At 41.8% G+C, this 18,201-nt stretch overlaps 1 protein-coding gene across 1 annotated transcript in view; it reads left to right on the top strand.

Moving 5' to 3' along the window:
- The window catches only part of LOC104410151 (serine/threonine-protein phosphatase 2A regulatory subunit B'' subunit alpha-like), a gene marked incomplete at its 3' end in the record, with an annotated part of 34,756 nt that overhangs the window by 15,380 nt on the left and 1,175 nt on the right, over positions 1-18,201 (top strand). The window contains exons 2-9 of the mRNA XM_010020236.1: positions 1,514-1,774; positions 3,461-3,564; positions 5,037-5,139; positions 6,883-6,957; positions 12,048-12,134; positions 14,885-15,041; positions 16,861-16,909; positions 17,476-17,565. Coding sequence (XP_010018538.1) covers positions 1,514-1,774; positions 3,461-3,564; positions 5,037-5,139; positions 6,883-6,957; positions 12,048-12,134; positions 14,885-15,041; positions 16,861-16,909; positions 17,476-17,565 — 926 coding nt within the window. The remainder of the gene's footprint in view (positions 1-1,513; positions 1,775-3,460; positions 3,565-5,036; positions 5,140-6,882; positions 6,958-12,047; positions 12,135-14,884; positions 15,042-16,860; positions 16,910-17,475; positions 17,566-18,201) is intronic.

The following is an 18,201-nucleotide window of genomic DNA, read 5'->3' as shown; positions in this document are numbered from 1 at the left end:
AGCTTTTCCTGTGTTGTTAAGGCACAGGAGAAGAGGACTTCAAGAAACTCAAGCTCCAGGCTAATGTGTTCTGTACAGAGCAGTTGCACTAAAAAAGTATACTTTGGCTGGCATATGTGTGTGTGTTCCTGCTCCTGAAATGGGACAGCATTTGGGACAAGGAAGAAGTCCTCCGCAGTTAAAGAAAGAGCAGTGAAGCAGCAGAATGAACAGGAGGAATATCCTTCCACCTCTCATTTTACAGGTCTCTGAAGAATGGGTTATGATATACTCTAAACTGCAGGTTAAAAATGGGGCTTAAGGACGCTTTTACAATTCTTACTTCCCTAAAAGCAAACCCATGGTAAATTGAAATACTCAGTATGTGTTAAGGAAAAAGCTCCAAGTTCCTGGAAAATAAGGCAGAGAGTTTAGTCAGTTCATCGTATACATTCTTCTGTATTTAGTGAACTCACACTTGGCTACTTTATCCTAAAACCATTTTGTTTTGAAACATTTAGAATAAACAAACTGAAAGTTGCAGCTGTATTTACTTGACTATTGCCTTATTAGCCTCTTATCACATTTGTTGTTATATTAATAACAACTCTTGCGTTTGAACCCTTGTGCAATAGGCAAGCCTGTCGCCCTTTCCCAAGACAGTGTGTATTCAGGGGGGAGTACGAATTCGTCATCCCTTGGCATGCCAGCATCTGAACTCTCTTATACTGTGACTACATTTCTTAAAAAATATTCTTTCCCTTGTCTGAAAAATCAGCTATTTTAGGATCTCATGATGTACTTAAATACAAATATTGCCTTTTATGAGCGTTCTTGATGTATAGCTAGAACTAGAAGGTTGCAGAGACCCATTGGAAAGGTGATCTAGCAGGATCGCCATGTCAGCCATATGTTTATTACAGACAGGAGAGGAGTGTAGGCTCATAGAGCTAAGGAATAAAGAGGAGGTAGGCACAGGAGGAAAGACCACCTTCAAACAGGCATGCAGAAGGCCTGCTTTCTGCTCCCGGTTTTCTCCTTGTTTCTCACCAAATCATGTAGGTATCGATTCTGTAATACCTTTGGGTGCTTTGCCTGCAAAAAAGGGTCCTTTTCAGCTGGAGTTGAAAACAGACCTTTTGCATTTTGCACTAGCTCTCTGTGTGCTGTATCAGGTGGGAGCCTAATGACAGACTGTGCTGCCTGCTCCTAATTCCTGATGTAAAAATTGATTTGCCAGTATTCCATACCTTGAACAGAATCAGGTCTTGGGCCATTGGGCATAGAATAAAAGACTACATACATGAAATGCACAGAAACTACATAAAAGCAGATGTAATGTGTCCTAAATTTTCTATGTTTGATATTGCAGAAACATTTTATTGGCTACCTAAGAAGTGCATTTTTATCCCTGTGCTACAATTTAATTGGTGGTGGTTTCCAATATCTTCCCAATCACTGGGAGCACAAACTACTTCCTCCTGCTTGGTATGCCATGCTGTTAAAAAGTGTTTGTTATTCATTATCTTTTCAGGTTCAAAGTAAACAAGAGAAGAAATCTGGAACTTCACCCCCAGTCTCTTTGAACTCTGCGGTTAGCTCTTGCACTCTTCTGCCTGTGAATAAAGCCACCAGCAATACCCCTTTGTCCATAAACATTCCACGTTTCTACTTCCCTAAAGGACTTCCGAATGTCTGCACTAATCATGAAGAAATCATTGCCAGGATTGAAGAAGCCTTCACAAAGTTTGAAGATGAGAAAGCAAACATCTGTGAAATGGGGAAAATTGCTAAGGTAACTATTCTCTAGGGTTTTAATTTTTTGAGAGACAGACTGAAACTAAAACTAATGAAGTATCTCATAGCTGTTCTCAGTTTTGGTGGAGAAAAGAACCAATATCCTTTTGCTCTGAAGGGTTTTGTTTAGAATAAGAAAACAGTAAACAAAAATGAGCTCAGTTTGCTGTTTGCCACACCTGAGGTGTGTGCTCTTTCTTGCTTTGGTTTGCAAAATGGAAATCTAAAATTCTTTTAGATTTCTTACTAAATACAAATGGCATTTTTGTTTTTCTGTTCCTCCATCATTCTGCTCAGGAGATAGCAGAAACTTAGTCAGCCTCTGTGGCTTCAGGTAGTGCCAGCTACCTGCTTTGTGGTTAGCTGTCCCGCTGATCTGGACAGGATCTGCGTATACTCCTGCAGTGTTGCTTGAGAAGGCCATTTGCAACTTACAGCCTCCTTGGATGTAGAAGAGGGAAATGCTTAGTCAACCCTCAGCCACAGAGATGTGTATGTTCAATATCCGTAATGCAGGTGTCAGCAGACTTGGAGTTGCTACAGTCTGCTAATGAGTTCCTGGCTTCAGGGAACAAAATGCAGCACTTGTGTGGGAGCATGATGCAGATGGGCGGTTCTATTTTCCGCTCCTTCATCCATGGTTTTTAGTAATGCTGATATAAAACTAGCGGTTGTCAGACATATCTCATATGTTCAGTTTGCCCTGAATGCATCTTCGGTGCTGTAGATTGAGCAATGATAGTTCTGGCCAAGAGGAGCACTTGTTTTCCAAGAAGGAATATTTTTCTGAAAGGAGAGACCGGGTTGGTTTTTGTTTGTTTGTTTGTTTGTTTAAGGAATCCAATGGAATTATTTGTAAACTATGTCTGGGGAAAAAAAAACCAAACAAGATTCTTTGCTTGAGTGAAAAAACCCATTTGAAACTGATTTAATGGCAAGACAGGCAACTGTGTGTGGCCTGTAATGTTCAAACTGAGAAAAGCAGGATGGTGATGTAGAAGAGACTTCTACCTTTCTGTCTGGTCTCTGCATCTGTCGCTACATGGATACGCTTCATGCTATTTAGCTATTGTAAAGCTTGTTTCTGTTCAGTGGGATTATTGCTAATGGTACAAGTTTGGAGGCTCTGAAAGAAGTGCAGGAGAACCAGCTACAAAAAGAAAACCGCAGAAAGTAAATGGGCTGTTCTGGGTGGAAGGCACTGCACTGAAAACTACGTGAATTTTCACCTTCAGGCATTTAATCATTAATTGTCTGTAATCAGAATTGAAATTTCCTTGCTGTCAATAAGTCAGCTTATCAAGACCAAGATGACCAAGAATGGGTCATCCTTTTCTAAGGCAGGTCAGTGAGGTAGCTGATATGAGTGTCCTTCTGGAAGGAGGTGCCTGTTTTTCCCCACTGTGCAGGGTATCTTGCTAAACAGCCAGAGCTTAAGAGCTTGATAGTCTCTGATCCATTTCCTAGCCTTACAGGACATTTTTCTTAGTTACTTAAAAAGGCAGAAAGTTTTTGTTGGATTCTGAACCGTGGCATACAGTAAATAGCTTTTTGATTAACCTGTATGTCATTACCACTTCCTTTCCCTTATGTAAAAGGGTTGATGGTGAATTAGGTGTGTAAACAAGCAAGCTCTTCTGGTGATTGTTTTTGTATTCCTCTTTCTTCTGGTGTTTTATTACAGATCTGTGGCTGCCCACTCTACTGGAAAGCACCTATGTTCAATGCATCAGGAGGAGAAAGGACAGGATGTGTATCTGTACACTCTTTTGTATCTATGTGGAGAAAGTGAGTATAGCAAATGCAGAATTCTCTTTCTGGAATAAGAACAGCCTGCCATAAAAGTCTTTCTTCTTCCCCTTACCCCTCACCCCCTTCTCTTTCCACCAGACTTCTCAAATCACTGTCTCTTCTTTAGAAGAAAATAAATGGTTTAAAACTCTCCCTTGGCCTAAGTTTCCTTCTCCAAATCTCCCTGAACACTTATTTCCATGCTGCGTCAACAAACTTTGAAGCAATTGTATAGATGATGAGATGTTTTAGTCTAGTTAGCATATAAAATATATTAACATGCTCTCTAGAAATAAGTCACTATTTGGGGATAGCTGATAGATGTCAGTGGATTTTGGATATATTTCACTCAGGCCTTATGTGTGTGCTGCTACATTAATGCACTGAGTGCCGTTTGGGAATGGGAAGAGGTGGCATGTGATAATGTTCTAGGAGAGGAAGAACGAATGTAAAATCAAGAAGCATCATATAGGTGAAAACTCTGGGAGCTTTAGTAGTTACTACTTTCCTCAAGCATGCTATGTCATAAATCTTTGGGGTTTGACAGCCACTTGCACATACCATTGTCGTTGGCTTCTTTTTGAGATTGAGAGCTCTGTGCTTGAAGTCAGAGCTGTGAGATGGAGCAGGCTTACTCTTTTGCCTGACCTTTTCTTCCCTCCATGACGATTCAGTCTTTGTGAAACACCTGAAAAATGTCTACATCTCCTATCTAGAGAGAGTCCTAATTTTTTACTTAATGGTTTGCTCTTCAGATTCTTGAAGTAGCCTTTAACCCTGGGTTCCCAATGTATTTCCTGTGATAATATTGTCAAAACAGCTTCTAGTTACCCTGGCAAAATTTCAAAAATGTTAGGGGTGACTGTGATCAGTAAGTTTTCCTTGACACAGCCAACATTTTTTCCTTCCTTAGGTTCCTCCAATTACTCTTAATTAATCCCTCATGTATGATACCACATATTTTTGCTTCTCTGATTTTCACATCCTTCAGATATTTGCACGCTGTGTTCATGCCCCTCTTCTGTATTCTCTTAAGTTTTGTATGCTTTTCTCACTATAATTGCTAGAATGCAGCATTTTTAAAAGTCAGGTTACTTATGATGATGCTGTGGAATCAAAGTAAGAAGAGTCTTCAGTTACCTTGTTTACCACTGCAGTGATAAGATGAAAAAAGCTGCACTGGGTGGAAGTACCTTGGTGCTGCTGAAAGATATTGAAGAAAATGGGTGCTGGTAGTTTGAGGTCAATTTTGCATCATTCACAGTGTAGAAGTATGGTGTAACAAAGAATCATAGAATAGTTTGGTTTGGAAGGGACCTTAAAGATCATCTAGTTCCAACCCCCTTGCCACGGGCAGGGACACCTTCCAAACATGTGATAAGGCACTTCATAATCAATCTGTACTCTGTGATTGCCCTGTGAAGTACTCCCGTGTGGTTGGAGTAACTCTTTCTCTCTCTCTCTCATAGAATCCTGTGTAACTGCCATGATGATGCATCCAGATTCACATCTCTTTTAGCGAAGCCCAGCTGTGACTACCTAGAACAGGAGGACTTCATCCCACTGCTTCAGGTACCTGCAACAGCTCAGCAGTGAATCGATAGGGAAGCAAGCTGTGTTTATTTTGTAACTACTTCATTTTCATGCCTTTAAATCTGTACAAAGGAGCTGCAGACCTTTGCTTTGAACAACACTTGGGTAGGGTTTATTCTTGATGAAATAGAAATTAGCATTTTAAGTGGACTGTTTTGCAAAAGTGCCAACCAACTACATGTCTTGCTATAGTCACTGAAGATTGTCAAAGCTTTATTTAGTCTCTTGTTTCTTCTTAAGATTAATATTTACCAGTGTCCGGTAACCAGGCTGAGAATTGCCCCATTTCTCTAGGTGGTTACTGGAGAAAATGCATGGTGCTGTTGCTAGTCAAGCTCAACATAAAAGCTTATCAGGAAAGTTGTAAAAAGTTGCTTGATAAGACCATTATAATTGAATTTGTCTGGTAAGACTCTCAGTTACGATATGTGGAAATCTCTGAATTTTTTGCAGTTCCGATTGTTCTGTATATGCCTTTAAACTGCTAGTGCACAAGTCTCATGGCAGATTTATTGTTTCCTAATATTCAAGCTAAGTGTGTGCATCCCGATTTAATTTCTTTTCCTCTTATTCACATGAGATACTTCTAATAAAGCAAAGTATCATTCTTTAATTATTTATGGCTATTTAGGTAGGTTCTGGATAGGTTTCTTTATAGATCATCTGTTGATACTTTTTCTGAGCTCTCCCACATATCTGTAGGTTTCTCACATTGTGTTGCCCTCTGTACAAAACCTCTTTGGTGATGCTGCTCTGGGGAAAGATTTTGTCTGCACTGAGTATTTCTGTGTCTCAAAACCAGGACTGTGATGGGTAAATTTTCTCATGTTCCTTTTATCTTTTTTCCACTGGGCACACTGCCTTTCCTGATTGATGGCAGCTCTTGATTTTTAGTTACTGGTGCAATCAAAGGCATGTATAATCTTGTTTGTCAGTCAACCAGAGACTAGAAATATTACACCAGCATATTAGACATCAAGTTAGACTGGTCAGAATTTGGTCATATCGCACCCCTAAGGGCACTGTGTCTGCTCTATCCCTTTGCTGTGTAAAGGCAAGACTTTGAACACTTTTTTAAAGGGTGGATGAGTCAGACATAGAAATTACACAGACATTGATGCATACAGGATCTGAACTGATTCATTCAGGACCTGAGCAGTTTCTCTATGGCTTTGGTCATGTATTTGACTTACAAAAGCTGATCTTGAGAAAGAGGCATTTCTGCAGTAGTTTAGGTTGGAAAAGCATATCTGTATGCATTCTGAGGCTCACAAGAGCTTTCACTGTTGTGGAGAACATAAAAGGTAACTTTCTCAACCTTTAAAGGAATGTTTATTTCTGATACGTAGCTCTAAAAAATGTTTATCTTCAGTGAATGGAGGAAAAAAAGAGATCTTGGGAAGGAGATAGTTGCATGGTCAACTAACTAATTTTTTGTCTCATGCAATGAAAATGAGTTTTCATCTACTCACTAACTCTCTTCCTTTGTTTTTCTGTCCTTAAGTAAATCAAAATGGCCCAACAGGTGCGTATTGCCCAGAAAATGTATTCTACTTTATAATACTAGAAGGTTATAGATAAAAGATGTCATTTTGGTTTTACTGTTAATGCTGCAAATAGAGTTTCAAAAGTAAGCAGAAGTATTGGTTTGTAAACCCAGTAACTTCTAAACATTAAAAGGAGGAGAAAACCTATTTCATTTTATTTGGTCTTATCTTGCAGGATGTGGTGGAAACACATCCTGGCCTGACGTTCCTGAAGGATGCACCGGAGTTCCATTCCCGGTATATTACAACGGTAGGCTGGCTTCTTTGATCTCCTGTGATACCAACCCTCCCTTTGTGATTTGTCACTGTTTCCATCAGTGAACCCTTAGGTTGTTGTTGGTTTTTTAAAGGTGTTTTTAATATTATTGGCAATGAGTTATGTGAGGAACTACTTCCAAAGGAAAAATTAATCTGCCTGTGTGTACAAGAGGTTATTCAAAAGGTTTAATAATGATTCTCTGGTCTTAAGCAAATCCATAAAATCAACTTTTTTGGACTTTAATCCTGATGAAGGAAAATGAGATATCCTCCTCTGGTCTGTGAGAGCTGCTGAGTTACCCCTAATTCTACTGGGCTGCAAAGACATTGAAGTCCATATGCTTGAAGATCTCTGTCAGTTAGGCATGAAGAATCTGTGATTGTTCCATGGTACGAAGTATCCATTGCGTTCAGGGGTCTACTGACCAGTGTCCTGCCCCTTGCTCTTGACAGAAAGCCTATCAAATCTTTCTGAGCCTTTGAGGTTTCACGACTGCTGTTTGTTGTTGGGCTTTGTTCTGTACCTTTGTTCCAGCCTTGCAGTCAGCAGTTAGACTGGTGCTTTACTGAGTAAGTTACACTTTTTTTTAAGCCTTTAGCCTGTCTCATGTTGGGTATAAACCTGGATAAAACATATAAATGACAGATCTGATGGGAGCTGTATCCCAACAGAGTTCTAGAGCTTAAAGCTTCTGTTTGCTTTGAGGTCTGCATGGGGGCCAGCTGCACCATGTACTGACAGCTGAGAGATTACTGGCAGACACAGGCTTGTTCCTCTCATTTAAAGTGCTGATGGTGGAAGAACACTGTTGCTCTGGGTTAACCTTGAACCATCACACTAATGTTTCATGTAAATGTGTGACAAGAATAAATTCTAAGTGTTTTAGATACATTTGAACCTGACTGAACATCTGTATATTATCAACATACTTAGTCCCTATGGAGCAAGGTAAAACAGATACATTAAGCGTAGTAACTGGCCAGAATGGGTATAACAATGGGAAGGGGATTAGAGGCACATGAACAGGTAAGTGGAAGGTACCTGTGGCACATGTACCCTGATACGTGTTGTTTAAAGTAAAGGTGAGAGCTGAGAGGTATAAGATCATACTAACACTAGTTTCTGGCTGCAGTATCAACCAGTTGTTTTTTGCTGGTGAGCAGGTCATGATACAATGTCCTGTTGCTGCCTGTTTGCTGATGACAAAGAAAGTTTTGTACATCTGCCTTTCGTCTTCTCAAGTCACATGCTGTTTCCTGTATTCTTCAGGGTCTAAAGGAGGGAATAAAGGCAAGAAACAAATGTCTTTGTAGAGTAATCCCCTACACCATCACCCTTGCTGCACTTTTTGGACCTCATTGGGATACAGTATGTGTTCTGGTCTGGGAGACCAGCTGTGTGAAGCTGAGGTTCCACTTCAAGATAACTGAAGTGCAGGCTGCTACTGAAAACAGCAACACTTTTTCTTTCCTCTCCTTTTCCACAATTTCCCTTGTGCCTGGCCAAGGTCTCGTGTGACCACCACAAAGCAGTCTCAAAACCAGACCATTAATGACTGTGTGAAGCTCCTCAGTGCTTCTGGATTCTGCTTGTCTCTCCACTGTGCTTTTTTACTTCAGTTGGAGTCTTCAGGCACCCTTACGCACAATACTCTGACAAAGGTGGCTTCCTAGGCTTGCTCCCATGCAGCCAGGAAGCTTGTGGTTGAATTGGAGTTGAATGTGGGTAGCAGCAAATCTTACAAAGCTGTGATGTCCTTTAGACTTCTCACATTGGCAGGCCAGTGCTGTTCTGGTGTCTGTGCTGACAGACAGATTCCTTCTGAGCTCAGAGCGTTTGGCCTCGGGCAGATCACTGAATTGGAGCAGAGTCAAGACACTGGGAGACACATGGTCTGTTGGGTCAGGATGTTGCCATCTGTAGAGGCATTACTTGACCCACTGCAGCAGTGGCTCTCCTCTGATACCAGGAGTTCCCATTTCTCACATCTCCTTTTACAGACAGTGGCACTTCTGTCTCTTCAATGTAACAAAATTCAGTATTTCCACCAGGAGGTAATGAAGGAAACAGCTTTGTCCTTGGATTTTGAGACTACTTGGATCCTGTTGATCCCTTCAAGGTAGAGTGCCTTATACCTACTTACACTGACAGAATGCTATATTTGCTGTCAGTGCAAGAGTGTAATTTTATTTTTGTGTTACAGAGGAGGGCTGTAAGGAGACTTTTGTGTCCATTGCTGGATACAGCATCATGTGGTTGAAATCACTTGGAGAATAAGCTTGCAGTCTGCTATGGGTAAGATGTGTATACATATTTCTTTTTGCCTACCTCTGCACCCTTTAAAGGTGCCTTTTCGATACAATAGGCTGTAATTTACCTGTATCAGTATCTGTGAGCTGTTGTATTGCCAGTGTACTAAGCTACTTGTGTTTCTTTCAACAGAGACCAACTCCTGAAGCTGGTGGAGACAGTGCAGAATATCACATGGCATTTATTGGCAAATCTTTAAAATGTGACTGTTTCCCAGAATGTTCAGATGAGGCTCTGAGTTAGCACTGCATGCTGTTGTTGAAAAGCTGCGTCAACTAAAACCAGCTTGGCAAAACATATTGCTTGTTGAAAAATGTTTTGGTTTATGCAGTATTACCAATGTGAATGTGTAAGGGGAGGGTTTAATAAAGTTTTGTGGCTCTTTCCAGAAGTGGTATTGCTTTTGTTCTTTGATGGGAAAATTGGGGAAATACCTAGAACTGGCCTATCAATAGATTGGTTCCTGGATGTAGATTACATGAGGATAATGGTCAAATAGGAAAGGGTTCGCCCTTCCAAAGGCTGTTGTACTGAATTTAGAATAAATAATCTTTCATGCTGGGAAAAATGAAGCCCCTTCTGGCTTTCAGTAAGGTGTAACTGGCTTGAATGCTGCAAATCACCTCAGGCTGTGTAACTATGTTCTAAGATGTTTCCCAAATGCTTTTTTTGACAGCTTAGTTTCCACAACCTGGAGAAGAGAGGTATTGACATTTTTACTGAAACATACACTATGTACTATCAGTTGAAACTGGACCATTATTTCAATAATAAAGCATGCACTGAGTCACTTACCATGGTGAAAGATGAAAAGAGATAGAGGAACAGTTTCCTACATGTCACAGATGGGGATATTTTGTCTTTTAGTTTCCTGAAGGCAGAGGAAAAGAATAATGCTGGTTAGGTGTCCTTCTTCTGATTCTTGAAGTTATTTTTGAGTCCTTGAAATGGTGTGAAAATGATGGATCTTGAAGAATAGCTGCAACGTTGTCAGGTGTGATAATATGGGGTGAGACTCACTTCAGTCTCTGAGGTCTTGTGCAATCTGGAAGTAAAGGCCAAAGTACAAAAATACAGTCCAGAATGGCAGGATCTGCCAGAGGCATTTAAGAAGAAACAAGCATACAATTCTTTTTATTGTGCTTAAGACCAGAAAAGATCATTGTGGTTACTAGTCTGACCTCTTGTATTACACAGGCCATAGAACATTACTCAATGACTCCTCTAGTTAAGTTGGTTGGTTTGTTTTTAATTGAATTGATACTTAACTCTAGAAGGACATCCATCTTTGATGTCTGGAGTGAAAGTCTGCACTGTTTCTTTAGGAGTGGTCCCAGTGGTTAATCAATGGCAGTGTAAAAGTAATACACTCTTATCTGTCTGAATTAAGCCGATCACAGCTTCTAGTTATATATTTCATGAGACCAAAAAGTCCTCTTGCTATCCCGTATCTCCACATGTAGGCTTTCAAGGACCAGGATAGTTACCAATAGGTGTCACGTTCAGCTAATTTTAACGTATTAATTCTCTTCAGGAAACATTTTAAGCCCTCAAATCATTCTTGTTGGTCTCAAAAATTATTTGTGCTCATCAACATTTACTGGATCACTGATCTGTGTATCCCAAAGCATACTTGGTTCCAGATCTGTTCTGGACTAAGAACCAGCACTTGTGTGACTGGGTCAAACCATGACCCTTAAATGGTCATTGCCCACTCAAAGCTAGTTGTAGCTATGAAACAAATCCATCCCATTTAATTTAACTGGCTTAATCTCTATAATGTTATGTACAGTTAATTTTCATGTTGGAAAAGCATGCATTATTAAGGTTTACCAAGACTTTAGATTAGTATGTCAACTTGATATCGGAGACATCAAAGGCTTGTTTGTATTTGATTTCGTTGACAAGAATTATATTCCAAAGCTTTCAGTGCTGATAGTCTAATCAATTCTATTTCTAACTTTTCTTGTTGTATATATTCATTGTTGATTCGCCTGTTAAGTTTATTCTTACCTATGCTTGATCACACGTTTACTTTTTCCCCACTGTGATGATATTTGGCAAGCTAACAAAGAGCGGGCTAGGAAGGGTTCAGCTTACTTTCCTTAGGTGCCTGGGAGTGTACTGACCCAGGCTGTGAACTGTTTCTCTTGGGTTCCCAGAAGTCTCTGCATTTCCCCCCATGCTTTTTACTTTCACCAGAGGCAGATCAGTGAAGGAGACAAATGAGGTTGACACCTACCTAAGATAAATGCAGACAGATAATCCCTATTGCTTACTTTCACTGGAGCCACAGAGAGGATGAGACATTGTTACAGACACAATAGGTCAGACATCAATTGAGGCTTTCATTTACATGTCCCGTTTCCTCTTCAAAAGTCCTAATTTTTTATTTTTTTCCCCTTGTGCAGAACACTCAGTTGAGATCCATGCAAGCTACACTGCCTAAAACCTGAAAAACTGTTTCAAACTGATTTGTTAGCACTTTGAATATATTCCCTGACATAAATAATGCATCTGCACGCTCAAAGGTGTGAACTAGGCTCAGTGAAAATATTTGCCAAGTCAAAATACTGTTTCAGAAGCAAATGTTCTTTTCAGTCTCTATGGTGACTTACAGATAGTAGTACCTACAAAAAAAAATCACAAAATGACTTTTAGAAAGAAATCCTCTTAGGATAGTGAATAAACAAAATAAAGTTTCTGCATTTATGTTCCCAAACTGGTGTATTTCAGGAGCTGACTTCAAGTGCACTGTTCATGTGTTACAGGTTATACAGAGAATATTCTACACAGTCAATCGATCCTGGTCTGGGAAGATCACTCTAACAGAGCTGAGGAAAAGCAACTTCTTGCAAGTATGTTGGTTTCTGCCTGAATGAGATCTGGAATGTATCATACCTTTGTTCCTATAGCTGTGTACTGTATAGCAAGGGAGCTGTGCCTGGATTATAGTGATGTAGGTTGAATGCTCAGTGCCAGGAGATAGCTGGAGCTGGTGGAGGAGTTGTGTCTGAGTTGAGGTGAGAGAAGACCAGCAGGGCTGAGGCAGCTTCTTCAGCCTGAAGAGGAGGTTCTGGGGAGACTTTATTTCAGCCTTCTAATACCTGAAGGGGCTGACAAGAAATCCGGGGAGGGACTTCTTGCACGAGCATGTAGTAATAGGACAAGGGAGAATGCCATTAAACTGACAGAGGGTAGATCTAGATTAAACATTAGGCAGAAGTTCTTCCCCGTGAGGGCAGTGATACGCCGGCACAGGGTGCCCAGAGAAGCTGTGGCTGCCCCATCCCTGGCAGTGTTCAAGGCCAGGTTGGACACAGGGGCTTGGAGCAACCTGCTCTAGTGGAAGGTGTCCCTGCCCATGGCAGTGGGTTGGAATTGAATGAGCTTTATTGTCCCTTCCAACCCAAACCAGTCTGTGACTCTTTGACTGGAGTAGCCAGGAGTGCACTGATGGAAGGTCAGGGGTGACTGTGCACCCACTCTAAACCTACATCAAGCAGATTGACTCTTGGCTTCTGACCCAGCCAGAGAGGAAGAGAAGCAAGACACAGCAGTGCACCTATTTTTAAGTGGCTCATTGAGCAGCCAGGAATAGCTGCTGGATTGCTTACACTAGGTGTGGGGGTAGAACAGCCAATTTCCTGACTCCCAGCCAGCAATCGGCTCACTTGACAGTTGGTCAGGTATGTTGTGTTGTGCAATTGCAAAACTGTGCGTCTCAGGAGCAGATTTCTACTTCTGCAGTAGACTCCTTCAGAAAAGTTAATAAATGAAGCTTAGTTCTTGTTACAATCCCTGCGATGTGGTGTTATGTCGGGCAGATGTTTTAGGATTTGGATATCTGTTTTCTGTGTATTTTTTCCAAGAGAGTACCAGGTTAAAACTGTCTAAGGCTGCTGAACTTCAGCCCAGCCTAAAAGTCCTTAGGCTGAAAGGTTAAGGACTCGGCTAAAGCAGTGAGACTTCCCTACTGCATCCTGTTCTCCTTTCCAGCTGTAGCGTGCTGTCTTCCTCATAAACCTCACGCATGAATTCACACTCCTCAGACATCATCTGCCCTGCTAATCACATCAGCTAATGAAAAAATAAGTGCTCCCTTGAATTGTCTCATGCCAGGCTAAGCTCTCTGATGGTAGTTCCTTCCTAACCTCTGTTATAAAGAAATCTTCCCAACTGATCCTGCATCTTTACTCGCTCATTTTGTCCCTTTATGCACTCTTCCAATTTTTCTCCTTGCATATCTACTGTGTCTTTCATCTCCTACTGCAGGGAAGTTCAGCTAGAGGACCTTAATTTTGCTTGGGCAGCTCTTTGCTGTATGTGTAAATTGCATATTTTGGCATGAGTTATAAAAGAAAAGAAAAAAATCAGTTATTGAAAAACCTCCCCAAGTGATTATCATCTGCAGAGAAATTGAGAGACCAGTGAGGAATCTGAAGAGACTAGTGAGTGGCTGATCAGAGGTTTTTAGACTTGAGAGTCAGCAAGTCAGAACAGCACATCTGGTAGTGCCTGGAACCTTACTGAACCTTGTGGATAGCAGGATGTGAGAGTTTTGTTGAGACTCAGTTGGGTTCCTTGAATGTCAAGGTGACAGAAAGCTGATGTTCAACTATCAGTACCTACATGTAGCACAGCATCTGTTTTTCTGGCTATGGATAGGAGGGCCACTAAGCCTGCCTGCTCAGAGACACAACTCCCTCCCTGGGATAGCTCTTAGGCTGTATTTCACCTCCTCCCTTCTGAGGGGCTGTGAAGGGAGGACAGGCTTACAGCTCACTTGGGTCTGTTAGCTTTTTCACATTCCTGCAGCCATAATTTATTAGATAGAAAAGGCTGTCTGGTGTCCTCTGCATAGGAGAAAGGCAAGCAGGGAGCTGGCACTGGTAAACATGCAGTACCCTCATGTCAGAAGGAAAGGCAGATATTGATGTGAAGCGGGAATGAAACAAGGACGTTGTCTTTAAATGTCTCCTAACAAGCCATGTTCACAGATGTCATGGCTGGAAATCTGTCTAAGCTTCAAAGTTAAACCTGTCAGCATCAGCCCAGGAAAATCAGTATGATTGGTTTGATCTGTTTGGGATCCATCCCTCCTTTGCCAGTCCAGGCACAAGTCTGGAGCAAGATTTTGCCCTTTGGGGTTCAGGCAAGGATGTGTGATATGTAAAGATAGATTTCAGTTCCTGTGGATAACTATGGACTTGCTGTTGTAAGTGGCTGTAAGAGTCTCTGGTGCAGGTCAGAAATGCTCCACAAATACTGGATCCCAGCTGAGACAGCAGTTGTGTTCTTATTCCTCTGCCTCAATCTTCACACTAGCTGAAAATTAGCAGAAATTGTTCACAGGAGTGGCAGAAATATTGTGGAGATATATATATGTGTGTATATATGTATATGCTAACCAGGATAACCAAGCCACATGCTCTACAAGTGCTTAAGGAATGCAGCAGCAAAATCTCCTATAGGGGAGAAAGGCTGCCGTTACTGGATTAGCTCTTGGAGCTGTGTTCACCCAACTTCCTCATATGTGGTAGGACTTCAGCTGCTGAACTGCCTTTTTGTCTAGGTTTAACTTCCCACTTTATTTGTACTCTTTCAGACTCTTGCTCTTTTGGAAGAAGAGGATGACATAAATCAGATCACAGATTATTTCTCCTATGAGCACTTCTATGTTATATACTGTAAATTCTGGGAGCTGGACACTGACCATGATCTTTACATCAGCCAGAAGGATCTGGCTAGGTACAGTGATCAAGGTATGCTGCCTGCAAGCTGTGGTGGGATAAGGGGATGGATGAAAATAGAATGTTCCCACTAAAAGAGTAAAGTCTAGCTTTAATTTGGTTGATTTGATGCCTCAAATCTAAACGGAGCCATTCATTTCTTACACAAATGCTGATTTACAGAGCCAGTTTTAGGGGCTTAGACATAGAGACATGCAGTATGTGTTATTTTCTGCATGAGACAGGCAGCTTCTGTTCATGTGTGGGCCACTGCTAGAAGGGCAAGCTAATAGAATGTCTTGAAGCTTGCTTACTATTTATTAAGGATTTTTCAGGAACTTGGAAGTAGGGACAAGAACAAGCCTGTATGAACTTCAAAGACTGATGAAGTACAGTCTGATTGTGCATGAGAAGTACTCCAGAGTCCAGTGAAGCTGTTAAGACTTAGGATATAATGTCTTGGACAAGTGCTTGAGCTATTGATGAGCATCTTTAATCCTGAAGACAAAGCTTTCTTGGATTCTTTGTGTGGTAGCTGCATTTTTTTGGAAAGTAGGTCTAGGGACAGAGAATCAGATTTGGGAGATAAGTTGTTTGGACGCGTGTGACAGGAGGAGGCAGGAAAGGTGAAGTGTGTGGTAATGTGTTGCAGTGTGTAGGGCTACAGGGATTTGGAGGTGTGACAAGCTGTCAGGCGTTGCTGGAGCTCTGGGGATGGGGACGCTTTCTACAAGACAAGATCCTAGTGGGCTGAAGTAAGAAAGAAGCAAAGGGGTGTGAGAATGACAATGCTGTAGGTGTGTGCATGTCAGAGTGGTGTCGTGGCCCATGTGTTCTTAGTGCAGACATTTATGGGAAGGCCACAGGGTTTCTGGGTGAGTGTGGCAGTCACAGGGGTCGGGAGCATTGATAATAGGGCTGGATGGGGTGAGGATGGAGGAGTGCCTGACTTGGGATAACTGATATGGGAAACTTGGTCTCTGCTGGGAGGCTGGAGTGTGAGGGTGAAGTATTTGTTGCACAGGAAGCTTGAGAGCGCTGTGCACTGGGGAGCTAAAGAGAGGAGGGGTGCTGTGGGCAGGGTGAAGGGGAGAATACATCAGTGCAATGCTACAGCAGCCTGTCAGCACTATACTGAGGAGTCTGAGGGGTGGTGCAGGTTGGGTCTCCCTGGCTGGTGTGTCAGAAGTGTTCTAGGACTAAAGGAGTGATGTATAACATGTAGAAGGAGCTAAGGTAGGGGTCTAAAGAAAGGGAGTCGGCAGTCTAGGAGGGTAAGACCAGTGCTCAAGACTTGCTTGCTGCTTGGCTGGTGTGTCTCTGCCATAACAATCTATAGCACACATTTCCTGGATGGCAAAGCCTTCCCATTCACCTAGACCAGTGCTTGTTTTCCATTGTCCTTCCCTGTAGCAGGATTGCCACAGCTTGTGCTCTGCTAAGAAGTGTTTTGTAGGGATTTAATGTATGGTTTTTGCTTGGTAACTGAATTTCTTTTGCAATACACTCTGCAATAGTCTCCTTGTACCAGCAGGATTTGCTTATTTGGCAAATTCTACTGCAGTGAAGTAGGAGTAACAACACTGCCCATGTCCAAGAATCCAGATAACACAGTTGCCATATCTGTAGGAAGATACGGTGTTTGGGAGGATACAAAGGATACACTGCAAGAATTATCTTTGTTTTTCACGAAACGCTGATTAAAAAAAAGACCATGAAGTGGTTAGACAGCGTAGATAGAGCATTCTTTTAGCAGGGGGAAGTGTCTTCGTGTGGATTCAGCATAAACAACTGACTGTAGTTACTCCTGTGACCCGTAGCTTCGTTTTCTCTGTGTTTTCTTTGTTTCCAGCTTTATCAAACCGGATTATTGAGCGAATATTCAGCAGTGCTGTGGTGAGGTGAGGAATATCATACTGTCTGGGGATGGAAGCAAAGGGAACTTCTGCCAGGCTGATTAGAAATGCAAGATACACTCAGAAGTCCCCACTGATCAGAATGGTTTCCAACATGGTGCTGCAGCTCCCTGAAAATGGAGTGAGACTTCAGAGTACCTTAAGAAAATAAATACAAAAATCCCATAGGATGACCACCTATAGACCTCTTTGTAGGACAAGCTGGGAATAGCAGGAGGGAACGTGGAAGCACTGTGTGTTTGCGCCCTGCAGATAGCTGGAGAGCCCTGCTTTAAAGTCTTTGAAAACTAAGCAGCCTAGCACTTGTGAGAGCGGATGTGGTAGATGAGCCTCTGCTCTGCAGTGACAGCAAGGCAGCAAGTGGGGAAGCACACAGGGATGGGCTGCAAGGGGCAGGGAGTACAGGATAAATGGGTGACCATGCCCCATTTTCTCTTACCAATGATTTGGGGCCTTTGAAAAATGTGTTTGATAATATCCTGAGTATTAGGAGCCTGGTGGTTTGGTTTTGGGGTTGGTTTGTTTATTATTTTTCTTCATGTATCTTTCAGAGGCAATGAAGTTCAAAAGGAAGGCCGTATGAGTTATGCTGATTTTGTGTGGCTCCTGATTTCAGAGGAAGACAAAAGGAGCGCTACAAGGTCTGACTGATTTCTGTGCCTTAGTAAAAGTATTGGTATGAGCAGATAAGATTATAGAAAACTTCTGTGACCTGCTTCTTTCTATAAGGGATGGCAGCTTGAGTTCCAGTGCTTATTAAGAAGAAAGCAACTTACTGTCAATGTTTGGTCAAATAATTTGCCTTTCTCGCAGAGAAATTGTGTAGAAGCAGAGTTTTCTTGTAATGTTAAAGTGTATTGGTAGTCATCAGTCCCTTTGGTTGCTCCATGACACGAAGCACTGGCTTGGGGAATAAACCCATATGTTTGCAGTGGATGGACACATTCCCTTTGTGTATGTAGTAAATGTGTAAAAAGGGTTTGTAGGCAAACTTTGCTGTGTCACTTTGTAGAACCGGCCTGTGTGCCTGGTTTGTACAGCCACTGGGAGACTTGTGCAGAGCTGAACTAGATCTGCATGTGATTGTTAGGACAGGGGTTCTTACGAGTAAAAATGAGAAGACGACTTCCAGAGGTGAAGGGAGGATGTAGTGTGCAACTGCCTGAAAGGTTTGCCTTCTGTATGAAGGAGTAGAGGAAGTAAGTGCATACGGTGCCTGCCTCATCACTCACTAGGGTCACTTGGGGACAACCAGTGTCCTGGGTTTAGAGTTGGTT

The sequence above is a fragment of the Nestor notabilis genome, unplaced genomic scaffold (genome assembly GCF_000696875.1).
Source record: "Nestor notabilis isolate BGI_N333 unplaced genomic scaffold, ASM69687v1 scaffold32928, whole genome shotgun sequence".
NCBI classification, from domain to species: domain Eukaryota; kingdom Metazoa; phylum Chordata; class Aves; order Psittaciformes; family Psittacidae; genus Nestor; species Nestor notabilis.
The sequence above is the reverse complement of the archived record's forward strand: the minus strand, read 5'-3'. Positions and strand labels throughout refer to the sequence as shown.